Source organism: Sitophilus oryzae, unplaced genomic scaffold, assembly GCF_002938485.1.
Source record: "Sitophilus oryzae breed Bouriz unplaced genomic scaffold, Soryzae_2.0 scaffold_815_pilon_pilon, whole genome shotgun sequence".
NCBI lineage: Eukaryota > Metazoa > Arthropoda > Insecta > Coleoptera > Curculionidae > Sitophilus > Sitophilus oryzae.
Genome location: NW_022147434.1, coordinates 1391673 through 1413698, shown reverse-complemented (window position 1 = coordinate 1413698; position 22026 = coordinate 1391673). Strand labels below are relative to the sequence as shown.

Below are 22026 nucleotides of genomic sequence, written 5' to 3'. Positions count from 1 at the left end.
GCTCACCGTAAAGCAGAGATTTTGGTATGCGGTTTTCTTGCATTCTGCATACGTGACCAACGACCAGCCCATCTTAAGCGGGATTTTGTAACCATGACTTCAATACTCTCGCAGTTAGCTTTTTCAAGGACCGATACGTTTGAGATATGATGGAACCACCGGATTCTTAAGAATTGTCTAAGGTGTCTCTGTTGCAACTTGTTTAAAGCGTTCATGTGTCGGCGGTACGGTACCCAGGTTTCGCTCCCATATAACATGGTCGGGATTATAATTGCTCGGTACACTGCAAGTTTCGTTTTTGTACTCAAGTCATGATTGTAGAAAACCCTGTCTTTTAATTTCCAGAATGCTCTTGAGGCGCTGCTAATCCTGTGCTGAATTTCAGAGTCTATATTGGCCTTTTCCGAAATCAAACTGCCGAGGTAATTAAATTCCGCTACATATTCCAGTAGCTCTTCTCCGATTTTTATAGCATTGTTATGATCTTGCGGGGGAGTGCATATAATTTTGGTTTTGTCGATGTTTAGCTTAAGACCTCGTATGCCCAGGTATATGTGTTCAACAATTCTTCTAATTGTTGTAACGTGTTTGCAACTAGAGCGCAGTCATCAGCGTATTGAAGTTCTGTGATAAATTTTGTACGTGTTTTTGCCCTGAGTCTTTTTATATTGAACAGATCGCCATCATATCTGTATCTAATGCCCAATCCTCTCTCCTGCAGTTTGCTGTCCACTATAATGGAGAGCGCTGCCATGAATATGTTGAATATGAGCGGCGCTAAGACGCATCCCTGCCTAACTCCCCGAATTAGTTCAGAAATTATTTGTCAAAAACTGACATAAATATGAAATTTCTGGAGCTCCCGCCACCTACATGTTTTTAACTCTTTTGAAGAGTAGTAACTTTTCGTCTTTACCTGTATTACGCTGCTGAGAGAAATAAAATAATTTCCCGCCTTTTTTACGTAAAAAAAGATCTCTTGGTAAAAATCGTTATGAACAACCGTACTCAAGATATTTGGAATCCAAACAATTAATATTTTTTAAACATAAATCACAATTTTCCTTTGAAAAATTTACGATAAAAGAGTTGAACATTCTGTTGAACATCTAGAACAAATTTTTTTCCAAATTTATTATCTCAGTTTAATAACTATCTAGTCAACATGTTTATTTTTTTGTCAGTGATGACATGTATTGATTATTTCGATACCAAATATTTTGAGAGCAGTCGCTCATGTGGAAAAAATATACCGATCTGGTCATCAAAACTAGCGATGGGAACTATCGAATGAATTAGACTATCGAATGGTTAATGAATGAATGATTTCAACTATCGAATGGTTTTATTCGAATAAAATCATTCATTCATTTGTAAACTAAAGCATATGTGACAACCTCGCCGTGCGACTAAATGGTTATCGTTGAGCCACGACTATCGAATGCTTTTGATAAATGAAATTTAGTATTCGTTTGATTTTTGTATGCGTCAGTGCATTATTAGTTCTTCCAAATTTTTATAACTTCACCGTATAAATACTGTGCTATTTTTGCGTTTACTAAAATAGTTAAAATACTAAAATAGTAGTTATTTTTTAATTTTATTTATTGACGATTGTGTGCATGTGCAGGTGGTCAAAATTTTTCCGAAAAGTTGTGTGGTTTTCCGTAGTCCGATCTTTCAATTATTTAATTTTATATGGTATATGGTCTATTTTTTAATGGGAAATTTTGAGAAGTAGCAATTTTTAAGAGAGATGAGATGAACTTAAATTAATTTTAAAAGTACATATTTGTATTTTAGATGTTTTAATAATATGAATTAGTTGAACTTAATAATCATATTAAAGTAATGTGGTTAAGTAAATGGTTATCGAACTCAAACTATGGGGTGAGAAAATTAAAATGAAAGTTTTACACGTGCCAATTTAAAAAAAAAGTTAACGATGTTTGTATTTTGTTTATGCTAATTCTCTTACATGTAGTTTTTGCGAAGAAATATTTCATTTATTTTTTAAAGTAAATGCCAGTAAAAGTAAATATAATTTTTAAATAGTAATATAAAGCACCTAATATAAATAATTTTGATTTCTAATTTTTTTTATATTTTCCTTCCATTACACCGCTTGCTTAGAAAATTAATAAATGTTTATATTTCAGGATTTTAAAATTTGTTGTTAATATAACAAATTAGTTCTGTAATTATTATTATTTAATAAACCAACGTTGCCAAAAAATTAGAGACTATATTATTTTTAAATAGGATCTAATATAAATAATTTTGACATCTAATTTGTTGTTTATATTTTGCTACTACTTAAAAAAAATATTTATATTAAATGATTTTAAAGTTTGTTGTTAATAGGTATAACAAATTATTACTGTTATTATTATTTATTAAACCAGTCTTTGCTTAAAAACATTAAAAATAATTTTCCTACATCCAAAATAACAAGTATTATTGCAGTGTAACAACAGAATATTAATAAAAAAATGCAGAATATGTAGACATACTATCCCTAACTAACTAAAGCCAAACAATAATATTCTTTGCTAATATCAACTAATACAAAAATATGGCAACAGCGCCCTTCATAATGTATTTTCTGTGTAAAGACTAGCACCTCAATAAAAAAAATAATGTGTCCTTATCTATATATGACTCCGCAAAAAATCAAAGATGCCGGCTTCTTTCATAGCATTGCCACCGACCGCTTTCTCGGAAAAAAACCTACGTCGCCGGGCGACAACTAAAATTCAGTTAATATTTTATTATAATCGATCCTGACGAATAAATGAATTTCATAAATGAATGAATTTTATAAATGAATGAATTTTATAAATGAATGAATTTTATAAATGAATGAATTTTATAAATGAATGAATTTTATAAATGAATGAATTTTATAAATGAATGAATTTTATAAATGAATGAATTTTATAAATGAATGGTTTTTGCTGCCGAATTACTAGAATACAATATTTCAAGGCAGATGACGGATCTATTCGATAATTTTTATTCGAATAGTTTTCAACGAATGTTTTCTTACTAACTATCGAATTATTCGAATGAATTGCAACTATCGAATGTTTCGATAGTATTCATTCGATAGTTCCCACTACTAATCAAAACTGCGTGGTCTGGATTTTAACGTGTAAGACAATTAAGTGATGTAAACAGTTTAAATGAAAAATCAAATATATTAAAAAGAGATAAAAGTTAGGATGATATCTTCTATGCGGTATTGCCGGATTTTTATGAAAATTTCGATAAAAATTTTAGTTAAAAATTGCTAGGGCGTCGTCTGGTCGGTAGCTGAGTCGTGTGCACATCTTTTTCATTTCGTTCTGTTTTCACGAACTAAAAAAATGGCATATTTAAAGACAATAGCTACATTTTAGTAGACGGGATTTTTAGTTGTACATTTTTCAATAAAATGAGATTTTTTAATTTGTAATATTAGATTGACGATTTAATAGCCCTAAACCAGTGTTTTTGAGCGTAGTCATGTAACAACTTTTTTTTCTAATTTTGTGCACTCTTAAAGTATTGGACCACGCGCCGCCCCTGCATTTGTGGCAGATCCATTACAAGAAAATAATAAAAATATATCTTTGTAATTCAATAAAAAGTTTAAAGAAAGGTTAAAAGTTTTAGGGAAATTATTTAAAGAAAAAAAATACTTTGAATGAAAGTAATGAATAAATATTTCTCTAATGTGTTTTATCTTTACTCGTATATCACAGAAAAAAATAAATATTTCTAATTATTAGATCACCCTGTATCATCATTATCATTTTCAGCTTATTCAATCATTTCCAATTATGGTGTAGCCTCCCTCACGTATTTAGATACTGTCTTTGTAATTAAGCCCATTGTTGTCTATTGTTGGCCATGTGGCATCCGGGCCCAAGTTATCTCTGCTAATTTACTAATATCATGGTAACAACTCAGGTTTGGTCTTCCTCTAGATTTCTTAATTTCTCATGGTACCATGCTGTGATTTTTGTGGTCCATCTGTTGTCCGTCGTTCTTGCCAGGTCTCCTGCCCATTACCTACTTGATTTGATTCTGTTGATGATATCTATTACTGGGTCTTTTGTCGTATCCACTCTATCCTTTTATAGTATTTCTTGGTCATTCCCAGCATATTTCGTTCCATTGAGCGTTGTGCGACCTGAAGTTTCCTTATAATGTCCGTTTTAAGTGTCCAAATTTCGCATGCATAGGTTACGACTGGTAGTACACATTGTTCGAATGTTTTCTTCTTTAGATAATGTGGCATTCTATATTTGAATATGATTGAGTTTCTTCCATAAGTACTCCATGCTAACTTAATTTTTCTGTTGATTTCTGGTAGTAGAGATCCCGAGCTGTGTATTAATTGTCCCAAATATATATATTCTTCTATTATTTCCAGTGTTGTTTTATTTATTGGAATATCTTTTCTGTTTACTAGTTCATTGTACATTACTTTAGTTTTTGCTAAAGTTATTTTGAGACCTACTTTATTGCTGGCTGTATTTAGTTCGTTAATTTGTGCTTGTAGTTTTTCAGGACTATTGGCAATTACGAGTCATCAGCGAACCTTGGATGGTTAAGATAATCTCCATCTATTTTTAATCCGTTGTTGGTCCCAGTCTAGTTTACGGAAGATTTCTTCTAGTATTGCTGTAAACAGCTTTGGGGATATCGCGTCTCCCTGTCGTACTCCTTAACCAGTTGGAAATCTGCATACCAGTTGCAAACCTGTCGTATCACCCTGTATACGCAGCACAAATAGTATGATGCATAAAAATATAGAAATAAAGGATAGGTGTTTCCCGACATAAATGAGATTCTTTAATGTTCTTCGTAATAATTAATTATTGCATAAATTTCTGTTAAATTTTATAGCCTGTGTACGTACGTATTATACTTGTCGGTATTATGAAACTGGTGACTTTTATTGTGCATAAATCTCATTTGGTCGTAGGTAATTTCTTGTGTATATTGTGCATAAATATCATTTGGTGGTAGGTCAATAGTAGTATTTCACTGTTAAATAGCATAAATAAGTTGTTATTCTCCGTGATGGCAGTTTAGATATATATGAAGAACTAGTAATTAGTATAATAATATATAATATTTTTGAAAATATGGCTTCCTACGTAAACGTGCCTTCTCATATTTTAAATATGGCTTCTAACTAAAAATACCTGCTTCATCGACCTAAATAATTTAAATTGTTGCTTTGTTAGAAAAGTAGTAACATTTTTGTAACAGTTTGAATGTAACACCTCTTATATTAAGGGTTTTTGAAAACTAATATTTTTTGATAACATATGAAAAACGAATGTGAGGAAGTCCAATATCGTCATTGTTGACAAAGATATGAAAAAAATATTGCATGGTTTATAAAAGTGCATATCCCAAAAATATTTTGTTTTATACAGGGTGTACAAAAATTAATTTTAAATGGGGTTAAACATTCGCTTTGTGCTTTTGTGTTTATGTATAATTGTTTTGTTATTACAGATAACAAAACAATTGTAAAAAGTGCTGTGCAGTATTTTCCCAGAATGGAAGAATTGTCTGTGAGAAATCAAAGCAAAATAGGCCTCGCAAGAATGTAATAGGTAGTGCATTTTTTTCATTTCTGTAATATAATGAAATGATGGCAAAAGTTAAGGATGCTAAAGAAAAAGTTATTAAGGCACCTAGTGACTATAAACTGAAGGTTTTAATGTGCTTGAAGTGGCGGATTTGAAAAAACTAATAGCTCCCGTTGAAGAATATTCGAGCAACGATTTGTTCACGATTGAACTTTATGCAAAAAAAACTTGTGTCAATAAGTAATCTTATGTTTATGAAAGAGACGATCCAATATGACGATCCAGTATTCTTAAAACTTTTATTTATTCTAACTTCCACCAACGCTCTTCCTCACCACGCCCATAACATATAGACCCGCACATTCTACTAATACACTAACATTTACTGAACATTTTTGTAAATGTTACTTTCACTAGTGAATGTTAGGAATTACTAGCAAAAGTCAACAAATTTCCTTAAAATAGGAAATTCACTGATCCAATGCGTAATTGTTAGCATTTCGTAGTAAATTTTAACAATCACTGAATTTCCGACTTTCACTCTAACATATATATCAAACAAAAGTTTTGGTAGTCTGAATTTGGAAGAAGACATTATAATAAATTGCTTCGTATTAAAAAAAAATAAAATTCTTCGAATATAAAATTTTGAGAGGGCTTTGAATAAGTAGTAAATTTGCTTTAAAAACTGTTATATTTTAAATTTTATCGGTATAGTGTATGACATTATGACATTTTTGGAATGGGAATTTAATGGTACAACCACTGAATTAAAAAAATATACCAATACAGGGTCCGGTAATGGTGCGTCGGGCATCTGTAACTCGTATAATAAAAAACTTGGGAATTTTGTTTCAAACAAAGTGCAAACCTAAAGTATATACTAGGATGTATTTCAGGAAAATATTTTAACTTCTATAGGGTGGCTCAAAAAGTGTGTGATCGGGGTTATTTTTTTTTAATGGAATACCCTATATATTATTGAATTTTTGGTTTACCTTCAGATCATTTTCATTAAAAAATATCTATTTTTCAACCTTCTTTAAAAAATTAATTATAAATACAAAAATCTGTCTTGAAATCAAAACTATATTAGGTCTCTACTTTAGATGGTTACTTACTTTGCTATAAATATCGTAATCTTAAATCATACAGGACGTTTAAAATTATACGCCAAACTTTCTAATATATAAAACACATTTTCTTCTTTTTTTAAAGGAACAACCTGCATATTATTTTTTTATTAGATGGAGAGTTAAAAAAATATTTTTTTAGCGTTTAAAGTATTTTAAAATTTTTATGGTTTCGCAGATACACGCAGTATTCTCTGATATGGCTCTTTCAACGTCAAAATATGAGAGAAAAATTACTGAGCGGCTTTGATAAAAATTTAGTGTGGAAAATGCTATATGAAATATAAAACCGCGAATCTGTAAAACCGTTAAAAATTTTGAAATACTTTAAATGCAAAAAATGTTTATTTTTTAATTCTTCATCTACCTCTTGAAAAAAACAAATATATAATTATTTAAAAAACGAAGTAAAATTATTTTTTATTTTAGAAAGTTTGGCGTAGAGTTTTGAACATTCTGTATGATTAACGATTACCATATTAATAGCAAAGTAAGTACAGACCATCTAAAGTAAATAACTAATATAGTTTTGATTTCAGGGAAGTTCTTGTATTTTTAATATATTTTTTAAGAAAGGCTGAAAAATATGTATCTTTATTTATTTATTAATATCTCTAAAATTATCGAAATTTATTTACTCATACCTTAGGAGTATTAAGGAACTTAGTGATCTGAAAGGAAGCCAAAAATGTAATAATATACAGGTTGTTCCATGCATTTAAAAAAATCATCCTAATCCACTCATACTTTTTTGGGCCACCCTGTAGAAGTTAAAATATTTTCCTTAAATACATTCTAGAACATACTTTAGGTTTGCACTTGAACAAATTTCTCATTTTTTTAATCTAGGAGCTACAGATGCCCGACGCACTATTGCCTGACCCTGTATGGTATTCCATTTAAACATATAAAACTTTAGATTGAAAATATGTTTGAATCACACTGTATGTTCACAAAATTTTTTAAAATGTGCGTTATCATGCCCTCATATTCTGCAAAAGAAAATTAAAATAAAAATCGCAAAGTAAAAACCTAATATAGAACTTTTTCGGAATCCTGTGTCACCCTGTACTAACAAAAAACTTTATTTTACCATATAGCACTTACGTACTTACATCAATTATTATATTTTATAAAAATGGTATTGTATTAGATACTGTTATACCGGGTGGGTCTCAAAAATGGCTCACCTCTATAACTTTTTTATTTTTTCAGATGAAAAAACGAGATTTGGTATGTTAGTATATGACATAAATTAGGATTGACTGACGTGTTCAGTTGTTTTTGGTCACTTCCTGTTTCACCGGAAATGACTACAACTTTTGATTTTTAAATGGCACACTCGGTATTTTTTTACTTTATTTGATTATAAATGACACTCTGAAAACATTGACATATCATATGTCAACTTTTGACATTCTCGCTTAATAAAAAATCGTATTTTAAAATCCAATCTAGAGTGCAATGGCTTGTTAAAAACACTAATTCTTAATCAAGGAGACTTGGAGAAATAGATTAAATCGTCTAATGTTTTAAGTGTCTTGTCCTGGCCAGTTAGAAAATGCTCAAATCGTATTTTTAATCATACCTCGATTTTTTTAAATGGAACGAGGGTAGCTCATTAGCATATTTGGAAAAAGCATTTTTTTACGAATAATTTGATACCACACAATTGGTATTTCGAGTAAAATTTTCCTTACGAACCGCAAGTTATAATTTCAAATAAACCATATGCAAAAATGTCAAAAGTTGACATATTATATGTCATTCTATTCAGAGTGTTATTTTCTATCGAATAAAGTAAAACAAATATCGGCCATTTAAAAATCAAAAGTTGTAGTCATTTCCGTTAAAACCGGAAGTGACCGAAAACAATTGAATACACCAATCTATAGTAATTTATGTCATATACTAACATACCAAATCTCGTTTTTTTTTAATTGAAAAAAAAATAAAAATAAAAAGTTATAGGGGTGAGCCACTTTTGAGATCGCACCCGGTATAGCACTATTATAAGTATCATCACCTGTAATTTTATCTGCTCTTACTTTACCTTGATCGACACACCCACGTAACTCCTTCATTAAATAGAAAAAAGCACACTTGATGGCATTCGAATATGACTTATATAAGTAATGTAAAAGGGCAACTTCGTGCAACCGCATCACTTATTACTTTATATAAAAAATTATTCATTTACGGAATTCATGATGCTAGATTCTGATTAGTGTTCTTTGTTTTAACAGCACAATGTCGTTATTTACTTTTTAATGTCACGCTGACCGTCCACATATAACAGTGAAAAATAATAATCTAAAATCTTAAAACAACGTATTATAAATTGCAATTGGAAAGGATATTTTTATGTATGTACAGGGTGGGTCATATTAGACGATTTTAAATGTAAACACCCTTTTCTATAGGAGATAGACGAAAACTAATATCGGTGTCTGGCGCTCAATTTTCATCAAAAACATTATGGTGAAAACCGCAAATCAGTATCTGTTACCGTTTCGGAGTTACGGGGTGTTTTTAAAAAATGTGCATTTTTAACAAATCGCTGTAACTTTTTTTGCTATGGAAAATTTTGTATTACTATGAAAACATTTCCAAAGCACCTTTTTACGTAGAATTTAATGGTTTAAGTATACTTTTTTTAAAATTAATAATTTAAGAGTTATCAACAGAAAAATTGATTTTTTATTTGGGACACCCTCTATATTTTTAATTAACCGAAAATAATTTAAAATTACCTTTCCAAAAATATAGCACATTTGATATTTTGTTATAATCGCCTTCGAAATACAGAATTTTTAAAAGTTTGCCACTTTTAACTAGTAGGCTTTTGACTCATTATTGATGATATGCCTTTAATGGAACTTGAAAACATATTTTTCCAGCAAGACGATACGCACAGCCTCTGAACGCTGAAGTTATCACAAATTTTTAAAGCCAATTTCAAGAATAATTGAATAGCTAGCCAATGGCCGTCGAGGCCGCCTGACTTAGTGTCATAGCTTAGTGCCCATGGATCTAATCCTATGGATATATTTGCGGAAGAATAAAGGTTCCTTATTCTTCCGTATAATCTACATAAGAATTAGAAATACTTAGCAGTTATGAAAGGGTATCTTTCACCCCCACTGAGTTAACGAATTCCACGAGAAATGTTCAAAAACTGCCCCGTCTGTCCATAACAGATGACGGTCGATATGTCGAACACCTGTAGCAAAATCTCATGTCTTGGTTTGCTATTTATTTTTATTATGAGATATAGTTTAAATGTGTTGATGTTGGTTAAATATAGTCTGTCCAACGAGAAGATCCTTGACAGTGATAGATGTGTCTGTCATTTTAATTTCAAAGTAGTTTATTTTATTTTACAAAGAAATAAGTTGGTACAACTGGAACGCATAGCAGGAAATATTTAAAATTTGATTGACAAGATGACAAGTGATTACTTCAAAATATTGTGAAAAAAACTGTATAAAACTGAAAAAATGTAATTGAGTTATTTCATTTAATAAAATCGGTATGTGTTAATACAAAACAAACAAGAACAAGACACTACATACCAAAAAAATATAAAAAAAAAACTAATATTTACTTTCAAGCTTTATGAAACTACCCGCATTTATAATTATATTTATCAATATAAGTTATGTACAAATACAAATTTGTAATATTCCACTAAACTGTGCTCTTGGTCTACAGTTAATTTTCACTCGATTTTTCCTCCATACGTAATAACACGAATCAAAATGCATCATCTTCCACAAAACATACGTAATAACACGAATCAAAATGCATCATCTTCCAAAAGGCAGGGTATTTAACAAAACTTGACACAAAATTATAACCTATAATTTGGCAAGAATTTGACAAGCGTCAAAAATGACAAAAATCTAAAGGCGAGTTCATACGCATCGGCGTCCGTTTGTCGTTCATCGTTCCGTCAAACCAATAAAATTGAAATACGATCTGTCACTTTTTAAATAAACCAATAAAACTGGTTAAAAACAACAAGACACGACGCATGACGGATCTATATTTAAACCCATCCATAGATAACTTAAAAATTATTAGAAACTTTTTTTAGTAAAATAAATAGATTGGTATGGAACGTCATCTGCTTTTCTTGTGTCATCGTCTGTCGAAATCTTACCTGAGAAAAAAAACAGAGTATATATTTTAAAATGTTATAAAATTCTGCATCTCTCATAGCAAATATCATTTTCGTTTTAATTGCTGCTCACAGCTAGAATTTTTTTGCTTTACAGCCGGTGCCGTTCAAAGCCTATACTTATTTAAAGCGGGCGAATTTTTATATACTCTATATCTCGAAGAGGAATCGTGCAAAATATCAAGTTTGTTATATTTTTGGAAATGTAATTTTAAATTCTTTTCAATAAATTAAAAATATACAGGGCGTCCCATATAAAAAATCAAATTTTCTGTTGATAATTCTTAAATTATCAATTTAAAAATTAATACTTAAACCGTTAATATATATATATATATATATATATATATATATATATATATATATATATATATATATATATATATATATATATATATATATATATATATATACTTAAACCGTTAATATATATATATATATATATATATATAATATATATATATATATATATATATATATATATATATATATATATATATATATATATATATATATATATATATATATATATATATATATATATATATATATATATATATATATATATATATATATATATATATATATATATATATATATATATTCTACGTAAAAAGGTGCTATGGAAATGTTTTCATAAAAATACAAAATTTTCCATAGCAAAAAAGTTACAGCGATTTGTTAAAAATGCATATTTTTGAAAAACACCCCGTAACTCTGAAACGGTAACAGATTTTCACCATCATGTTTTTGACAAAAATTGAGCTCCAGACACCGATATTAGTTTTTGTCTATCTCCTATAGAAAAGGGGGTTCCATTTAAAAGCGCCGAATTTGACCCACTCTGAACATTTTTTACAAATCAATCGCTGTAACTTTTTTGACTATAGAAAACTTTTATGAAAATATTCCCAAAGCGCCTTTTTACGTAGAATTTAGTGGTTTAAGTATAATTTTTTGAAAATGAATAACTAATAACTCTTATGTTGTACATATCATTTGAAATATATTTGAAATATATTCATACCGGTTATAATATAGAGGGTGTTTTAAAAAACATGTGCCATCTCTCCTGGGGAGATTTCTCACATAAAAACAAGATTTATTTTTCATATCAACATAGGTCCGATTCTGCTTTGTATGTTTCGTAGCTACAGGGTGTTAAAGTCTCAATTTTTTTTTGATTTCTTATAATTTTCTTCCAAGTAATTTTAGCGTTTAGAGTGAAATTTTGATGGTAAAACTTACTATACCTGCGACATATTTTAAAGCTAAAAAAGTGTCGACATATTCACCAGGGACGTGCGTATGGGTTATCACTGGAATATTTTTCTAAAAAAGCATGTACGCCACTGATTTTTTTCTCTTGTTAGCAAAATGGTGTAAGCAGTGTAATGCTGATTAAAAGTTGTCTCTTGATATTTTGTCAATTTCGGCCTCCTTGATGAAATAAACGCAATTTTATTAATTTATCTTGATCCAAGTTTAATAGAAACCTTTAAAAAATTTTAATATCATTAACTTGCAAAAGTTTTAAATAAGCACTGATTGCTTTCTCATTAAAAAATGTGAAAAAAGTTCCTATAAACATGGGTATGGAAATGATTAGTTATAGAGTTACAGGATGTTAAATTTTTTTAAAATTACGTTTCTTGTAATTACAAAAAGGCCGAATTCGACAAAATAACAAGAGATAACTTTTAATTGGCATTAAACGGCCAACACAATTTTGATATCAAAGGAAGAAAATCAGTTGCGCACATGTTATTTTTTAAATATTCCAGTGATAACCCATATGCACGCCCTTGATTGAATTTATTGACACTTTTTTAGCATTAAAATACATTTGTCGCATTATTAAAACTACTTGGAAGAAAATTAAAATAAATCGAAAGATTATTAAGATGTTAACACCCTGTAGCTACGAAACATAGCAGAATCGGACCTATGTTAATATGAGAAAAAGTCATATTTTTACGTGAGCAATCTCCCCACGAGAGATGGCACATGTTTTTTGAAACACCCTGTATACTTGATATAATAACTTAAATTTTAAAATAAATGTGATTTTTTTCTTATATTTTTTTTAAGTAAAATAAATTTTAATTTCAGATAGTATTCACTGTCTTATTGGCCACATCTCTTGCTTTATCTCCTGGTGGAGATCCAAGGCAAGCGCAGATTCTCAAGTCAGAATTTGACATTCAGCCTGAAGGAAGCTATCAATTCGCGTAAGTATATTTTTGACCGATTAAAGGATCACCCTTTTTGTGTCTTTTATGGGGTTTTTCGTATACCCCGCTGGCAAGCGAACCTTTAGGTCGGCGTTTACATGTATAGGAGTGAGTCGTTATGGCAATCTAGTAAGTCGGAGTAAGCAAAAATACGAAGTATTTATTACATAACTACTTAATCTGGCGCTAGAATCCTTGCGCTTGAGAAAATACTCGCCTTCTGTCTTTATTCAGTACATCTTATTTTACTAAGCGTGTTGCCCGTACTCTTCGTACACATGAAAACCGGCACCCAAGACCAGAAATGCCGACCTTTAGTATAAGTCGAGACATTATGATGCGATTATTACATCATTATACTACTTTTTTTTATGAAACTAAAGATACTACAAACAGATTTGTCTTAGCCCTTTTGGTTCCTGAAATACAGGGCAAATTGGAAAATGTTGAAACATTTTTGGACCCCCTTCGCATCTTGGTTATCTTACAACTTATTGCAAAGATGAAAATAACTGAGTTACGTAGAATTTTTGACGAAGAATTCAGTGGTGCATCTAGTTTTTTTGCCGGGAGTTGTCATTTTCGAAATATGACTGAAATTTACGTTTTTCTAAATGGTACACCATGTTTTTATATTTTTATTTTATTTGCCTTGTTATGAGCTTTCTAAAAATACTTTATAGTTTATTCAGTGGGAGATGACGAAGTTCCTATTTTTGTCCTAAAAGAAGTAGCAAATAGTATCTCAGAGCCATTAGCGTATATTATAAATCTATGTTTTATGACAGGGACATTTCCAAATAGCCTAAAAAATGCATATATTCGGGCAATATTTAAGAAAGGTGCAAAAGATGATGAGAGAAATTATAGGCCGATATCTTTATTACCAAACATCAGTAAAATTTTTGAGCAGGTCTTACATAAACGTTTATAGATTTTGTTGAGAAATACGAAATTATATCGGATAAACAAAACGGTTTCATGAAAGGAAGATCAACAATACGAGCTTTATACCAAGCATTATCTTTTGTAATAGAGTCCTTAAATAATGGAAAACAAACTTTAATAATGTGTTTAGACCTTTCTAAGGCATTCGATAGTGTCGATCACAAATTTTTATTAATGAAATTGGAGCGATTTGGAATTAGGGGAACTGCATTAAAATTATTCGAATCATATCTAAGCAATAGAACTCAGCAAATCGTAGAATATGATGATTATGGCAAAAGAGTTATCTCAAATAAAATAGTGCTAAAAAAAGGAGTCCCTCAAGGTTCAGTGCTGGGTCCACTGCTATATATTTTGTATACAAACGATATTCCGAATGTCACTGGCGAAAAGACAATCTTATATGCAGATGATACCACTCTGCTATTTAGCGATGATTTAAAAAATCCGCTAACAGAAAGAGTGACATCTGCTGTCGACACTCTGGTGAATTATTTCGATAATAATGGCTTGACATTAAATATTTCAAAGACACAATGCCTTCTTTTTGGCAATCGGAAGTTTTCAGATTTTGAGCTAATGTATAATAATATTAAAATTAATTCAGTTAAAAGTATAAGGTTTCTGGGAGTGGGAATTGATGAACGACTGGACTGGAGAGGACATATTGAAACCGTGGCGGTTAAAATTGCACAATTTTCTTTTGCGCTGAGGATAATATCAGACGCTGTTGGGGTAGATGCTGCACTTTCAGCGTACTATGCATTTATCTACTCAAGGATAAAGTATGGCATAATATTTTGGGGAAACTCGAGCGATATCGGGAGAATTTTGCTTTTGCAAAAGAAATGCATACGTTCAATATTTAGAATGAAACCCACGGAGAGCTGTAAAAATTATTTTATTGAACAAAAAATACTAACAATAACAAGTATATATGTTGTAGAGTGTATAATGTTTGTTTATGATAACTGGCAATTTTTCAAAAATTTGAAACTAACTCACAATTACCCTACGCGAAATAAGTCCTATTTAGTCGGAGATAAATATAATTTTAGCTACCTACAAAAAAATGTTGATTTCTCATTAATAAAAATGTACAATTTCCTTCCCGAATGTGTTCGAGGTTTGGCAAGAAACAAGTTAAAAGCCACATTAAAAATCTTTCTAGCAAAGAAAGCCTTTTATTCATTAGAAGAATTTTACAGATCCGATAAAGCTGTGTTTATAAGTCTGATATCTAATGTGTAATATTTGTTGTTTGTATATATTAATTCTATCGTTTTTTATTTCTTCTATGTATTTGCTTATTTTACTTAGTTAAGATCTTAGTTTAATTGTAGTATTATCTTAACTGTAATTATATTATTTTGGTGTGGAATATTCTTATTTGACAATGTTTCCATGCCTGTTTGGGCTATTTTATGTGTTTTTATTGTAAACATTGGAAATAAATAAAGAAAAATAATAATAATAAAATAATATTCTTATTGTCTATCCGTAATTGATTTCCGATAATATTTGTTTTTCGACTATAGAACACATTTTTAACACGTCCCGTTCTTCCGTACTAAAATTCAGCCGACTAATAACGAATATCGTCCCCGGCCGGTGAAACTTATTTTCGTTTAGTTACCGTTTCTTTCTATATTGTTAGCTTAGTTTAGTTTCGCTCGCAGTGGCCGCCTACCTTTACTCTTTTTTAACTCCAATGGATTGTACGTGAAAAACTTTATGGGACGCAGTTTTTACCGTTTCAATAAGGTATAAGATAACCAATAAAGTACAAAGGGAGTCAGGGAGAAATATTGCAAAATTTTCAAATTCTCTCTGTATTTCAGAAACTAAGCGGACTGGAACAAATCCTTCAGTAGCGTCTTAAATTTCGTAAAAAAGTAGCATGTTAAAAAGAATGTTTCATAAAAAATGGCAAAGTAAAAGTGATGTGAAAACCGCATCTTTGTATCGCTACTCATAAACGAGATAAAAAAAACCCATAAGGCAAACGAAAATGGGCACAACCAGTGGGAGGATATAATACACAACACAAAAAAGTTCATAATAAAGAAAAATAAATTATCATAATTCTAATCAAAGTAAAAATAGTATACAGAGAAGTAAAAAGGACTTAATCCCTAGAAGTGTGTTAATTTCTGCATTAAGTTCATCAAACCGAAGGAAACAACCATCCGACGACATCCAAGGATCGAAAGTAGGGCGGAAGATGGGAATACACTTCCGGAACCGGTTTGCGGATGGTTGTTTCTTTCGGTCTAATAAACTTAACGCCCAAATTAGTACACTTGTTGTAGTTGGTTGTTTCTCCGTCCACTATTTTTACTTTGATTAGAATTATAATGATTTCTTTTTTTTATATAGAACCCTAAATAAAAAAAAATTGCTTTCCCAAATAAAAAGTGCCGCTTGCGATCCAGAGGCCCTCGCAGTGACATACAGGGTTCGGCAATAGTGCTTTAAACATCTGTAGCTCGTAGGATAAAAACCTTGAGAATTTTGTTTAAGTGCAAACCTAAAGTATGTACTAGGATGTATTTTAGGAAAATATTTTAACTTCTACAGAGTGGCTCAAAAAGTGTGGGTCGATTGGGCTGATTTTTTTTAAATGGAACACCCCGTAATATTAATGCATTTTAGGTTTCCTTTCAGATCACTTTACATAATCCTAAGATATGGGTAAATATATTTTGATAGTTTTAGAGACATAATAATGACCAAATCATTTGTTTCAAATGGAAACCCATTTTTTTATTTCACTAGTGATTTTTCAATTCGTTTACATGTTCTTATACCTAAAATAAATCGTTTTTAAATTGTTTAAGATTTATATAGTTTTAAAGCGTATATTTTTCTTGATTTTAACCAGTAGCCTATGACTTTAAACGTAATCAATAGATTAGGCCATGTCATAATGTGACACTTTGTTAAAAAATCAGTATGTTATCGATTATCATTTCCAGGCCAACTTTGCAATGCTTTTTTTTCGATCATACAATATATTATTAATAATATCAACTATTAGATATCACTAAAGAACGAAAATACGAGATATATTTTTATAAATACACTTTTTTCCATAGCAACTGTTAAAATTGCCTTATATCTATCAAAAATAGTAGGTAGATATAATAGTACTTTAACAGCAAGGGTAGATTTAAATGATACTTTAACAGCGAGGATAGGTTAAAAACTTTATTTCTTCTCGCACGTTTTTTAATTGCTTCCATTTTTTAAAATTTTTGTATTCCTTTTCATAAGTTATTCGGGATTTAAATGGAAGTAGTTTGGATATGGCGTTTGTCGCCTCAGCCTGAATACCTGTTGGTAATTTACTTATTTCGTTTTGAGCCATTTCTGGCGACACAAAACACGAAAAAGAATTAAAAAATATTGACTCTAAACTTACAACTAAAGAGACAGCTTTATTTATTTGTCAAATTATATAGAAACCAACGCCAACCCAGCACAATTTTTTTTCTTCTCGTAATAAATTCCTTGAAATAATAATTTCTGAATATTTTTTAAAACGTAACTCGCTATGGAAAAAAATATTGTTTTATACACGACGATAAAATTGCATTATGGTCTCCCGAAATTAATTCACTCGCGATTTCATCGCTCGTGAACTCGCTTGTGAATTAATCTTTTCGGTCGACGATAAAATACCATTTTATCGTCTTGTATAAAAAATAACTATTTTAAACTTTTAAGCAGCAGTATTTATAAAATAGAAAATTCAAATAATTCGTTTTCTGACAGATGGATATAAATTATATGACTGTTTGACACTTAATGTCAAAGGAAGCTAGATAAAATCAAGAAAAATATACGTTTTCAAACTTAATCTTAAATAACTTAAAAAAGATTTATTTTAGATATAGGAACATGCACAGTTAAAAAGTAACGAATTGAAAACCCTTTTCACTAGTGAAATAAAAAACGTAGATTTCCATTTAAAAAAAATGATTTATGATAATTTTTAATCGTTCAATTCCATGACAGCTACCGCCATTATTATATAACATTTGAATAATTTAATTTTTGAAATAGATTTATTTAAATAAAAATATTATTATATTTATCTAAATAGAGCGACCAGCGAGCCGTCATGCGCCACCTCAAGGAAGGTAATAGCAAACCACCTTGAGTATATATGTTTGCCATGTACAGCCTCTCAAATAGTGCCGTTCGGATTCGGCGATAAACTGTAGGCCCCGTATATTTGTGAAATACGTTGTAAAACAATGACGTGCAAACAATCTCCGATCTAGATATTGTGGTTCTCTAGAAACTTCTAATGCACGCTCAGCCTGGGACACCCTGTATACAAAATATGGATAAATATATATGGCCTAAAAAGGATGATATCGATACAGTCCAAAAAACCTATTTTTTATGGCCCAGTTGAAATGGCGGGTGTTGCACCATTTATTAAAAGAAATGACCTTGTTAACATAAAGAAAATATTTAAATCAATTTGTAAATAGTTTCTATACGTTCTATTTGTTTTTGAAATTTTATATCGTCTATGCTTCGTTGAAGTAAAACAATTAAAAACATGATTTGTAGTAGAAAGATGATCTCATTGATTTGTTGCTAGTTTGATATAAGAATAAAGATATGTTTTTTATGGGTGTTTTAACTTCATTTGATAGTCCAAATTTATTGTCATACCACCGACGACCGGCTGACCACGAAGATAGGCTACATATCGCCATTACGTTTGTTTTATATAAGACTGTCATTATGATTTGGATATATTTAATAAGGTAATATAAAAGTGCATATTTTCTTTAATTTAAAATGACGTTCTTCTATGACATTCCCCATAAAATTTTACATATAAAATGACAGCGATTTTTATTTCACAGCCATCGCTAACACCGTTTATTTCGGTCATATAGTACTTTCTCAGTGGTGGAAGTTTATTAGTTAATTAACATCAAAATATGCATAGTACCTTATTAAGCAAATATCAATTTTAACTACATACCTAGATAACTAACCAAATGGCGACCACTGTTACATCAGAAATTACACGGTACGGTTTGGCATTGTCATAGGAATTAGTGGCATTGTTGGCATTAGTATGGAAATTACTGAAATTAATTGGCAGTAGTTGGCATTATTTGGCAATAGATGGCATTATTTGGCAATAGATGGCATTATTTGGCAATAGATGACATTATTTGACATTAGTTGGCAATAGTTGGCATTAGTTGGCAATTTTTGGCATTAATTTGGCAATGGTGTACAAAATTTTAGCCGCGGTTGCCCCCTCGGAATGTTCTATCTGTCCATATTCGAACCATACTTTATTTTTAGCTCCATCTACGGTTACGTTAGGGTTGCCAACCGTCCTCTATTCCAGAGGGCAGTCCTCTTTTTGATCTCACTGTCCTCTTTTTTCTCACGTATTGAAAAAGTCCTTTTTTACATAGCAAACTCAAAATCTAAAAAATATTCGCCAAATCTGAAGTCATCGCCACAATGTTTTAAACAATTGTTAAAAGATTAACAATTTACACTCGTTTGCACAGAAAAGAAAGTGAAGAAATATTTATGGACAAGAAATATTTGTGGAAGCGATAAACATGTTTAACTATTTTATTTTTACTTACTGTTAGCTTATGTTTTGAAAAAAAATGTTGTTGAAAATGATTTTTAAGAAAGTATAAGAAAGATCATCAATCGCATACTTTTTACATAACATGTTGGTAAATCCTGGACATTTGGACGAGGTTTCAAAAAATGTTTCGCCTGTGCCTCTTTTTAACCCTCTCGTCCTCTATTTTTTATTTTGAAAGTTGGCAACCCTAGGTTACGTGCATAAACCAAGCTTGTAATAATTCTAATTATTATTTTTCTCAGATATGAAACCGATAATGGTATCGCCGCCCAGGAACAAGGCAACATCCAGCCGCAAGGACCGGAACAAGCGATAAAGAGCGTTTCTGGCTCTTTCCAGTTTCTCACGCCCGAAAATGAACAGATCCAGGTGTCTTACATAGCGGACGAGAACGGTTACCAGCCGTCTGGAAACGCGCTGCCCACCCCACCACCAATCCCGGTCGCCATCCAGAGGGCTCTGGAATACATCGCCGCACATCCACCGCCGCCCGAACAGGGCGGGCAAAAGAGATTTTAGACGAGACGAATATGGACCTAGTTAATAAATGTTGTTGATGTGATTTTTATATTATTATTATTATTTTAAATATATGTATATTAATTTTGAAGGAAGTGCATTTTTATTCGTATCATCACTGATATGGTATGGTTGTTACATGAACCATTTCACGATGCTAAGATAAACATATCCTGAGGAATACCGTAGAACATGCATTCAGGAAGTTAATTTAATTGAGTCGGAGATGTGTTGACCTAGCCGCAAAATAATATATATTTATTGTCTATTTTATTATATTTTTTCAAAAAAGGCCTAGCAACTTGGACACTGAACCCTCCATACACCTACCACATCATTGCCTAGTACAGGAACCGCTTTTTTGCGCCGAATTTGCCGGTAGCGGCCGTTGCACCGACATAAAATGTGTTCTGTTGATTCTCCTTCAACTTGACAAAACCTTCTCATGGTTTCGTTAGTTAATCCCATTAGCTTTAGATGCATATTCAGCTTACAATGCCCTGTTAGTAGACCCACTATAGCTTTGACAGTCTTTCTGTCTTGGCTTCAGATCTGCCGTGAATCTCAGCCCTGGTGAATTTTTTTTGAAGACAGTGATGAGTGTGATGAGACCAAAAAGCATAAAATATCTATAAAATATCTGTACCTATGATTTTTTAACTAAAATTTATGTCATGTAGTGTTTCAATCTCAGAAGTTATAGCCATCCAAAATGCCACAGTTGTGTAAATCAGTAAATAAAAGCAATGACTTTTCGATATAACAACAGTTTTATTTCAAACGTTATGTGCTAATAAAATCGCATTTACGATCGGAGATTTACACAATACTTTATCAGTCTATAAAAACAATTTGTACAAATTGTACAATTATTCTGAAAATAATTTTGACAGATTTGATTTCCATGCAATTGATTCTATGCAAATACACATTTCTATGCATTATGTGCATTTGAAAAATATATCATTGAGGTTCGGTTGTAGATACTAATTCCAGAGTGAGTTTAGACTTAAACTAAATTCAACATTTTAATAGGTTGTTTATCAGTACCTAACTTTTTTAGTTCAGTCATTGGGGATCAAAAAAGGAGTCTGCTTGGAAAAAAGTCCGGAAGTTTTAAAACTTTGCAGGTTTATAAGTTTTGGGGTCCCTAACTAAAATCCGTAAAATACACATTTCCAGACTTGCCGCCGGCGCCGCCATCTTGCCAAGATGGCGCCCAAAATCGGTATTATGTAAATATCTCGAAAATTATGCATTTTTTGCAGAAAATTAAAGAGAGCAAAATTAAAGAGAATAAAATTTCCTATAAAAAGGGTTATATGAAAATTTTCGCTAAAGTCAACCGTTTAGGCACAAAATTCCTGGAAATTTTACAATGTTGCGTAAAGTATGATATACATAATATAGTCGATTTTCCGAAATCAAATGTCGATTAGTGTTCACTAAAACTAGTTTTAGTTTAGTTTCTTCAATTTTGTCATGAAACAGCGGCGTATCATTAATTCGCTCATTAATTTATGAATAATTAATTGTCGTGCTGGACAGCATTCATTGCGAACTTACCACCAGGTTCAGCATTGGTCTGGTTGTAATAATTTATTATAATAATAATAAATAATTTTATAATAAATAATAATATATAGTTATATATTAATAATAATATATAATTATATATTATTATTAATAATATGGGCAACGTAGGTAGTAGATTAAATTTACAAGAAAGAAAATCCAGAAAACACCCATTGGTTCTCAAAATTTAAAC

At 30.8% G+C, this 22026-nt stretch overlaps 1 protein-coding gene across 1 annotated transcript in view; it reads left to right on the top strand.

Moving 5' to 3' along the window:
• The window catches only part of LOC115889550 (larval cuticle protein LCP-17-like), a 30263-nt gene extending 9914 nt beyond the window's left edge, over positions 1 to 20349 (top strand). The window contains exons 2-3 of the mRNA XM_030909587.1: positions 13023 to 13141; positions 19982 to 20349. Of these exons, the coding sequence (XP_030765447.1) occupies positions 13023 to 13141; positions 19982 to 20258 (396 nt within the window). The 3' untranslated portion in view covers positions 20259 to 20349. The remainder of the gene's footprint in view (positions 1 to 13022; positions 13142 to 19981) is intronic.
• Positions 20350 to 22026: the final 1677 nt, after the last annotated feature.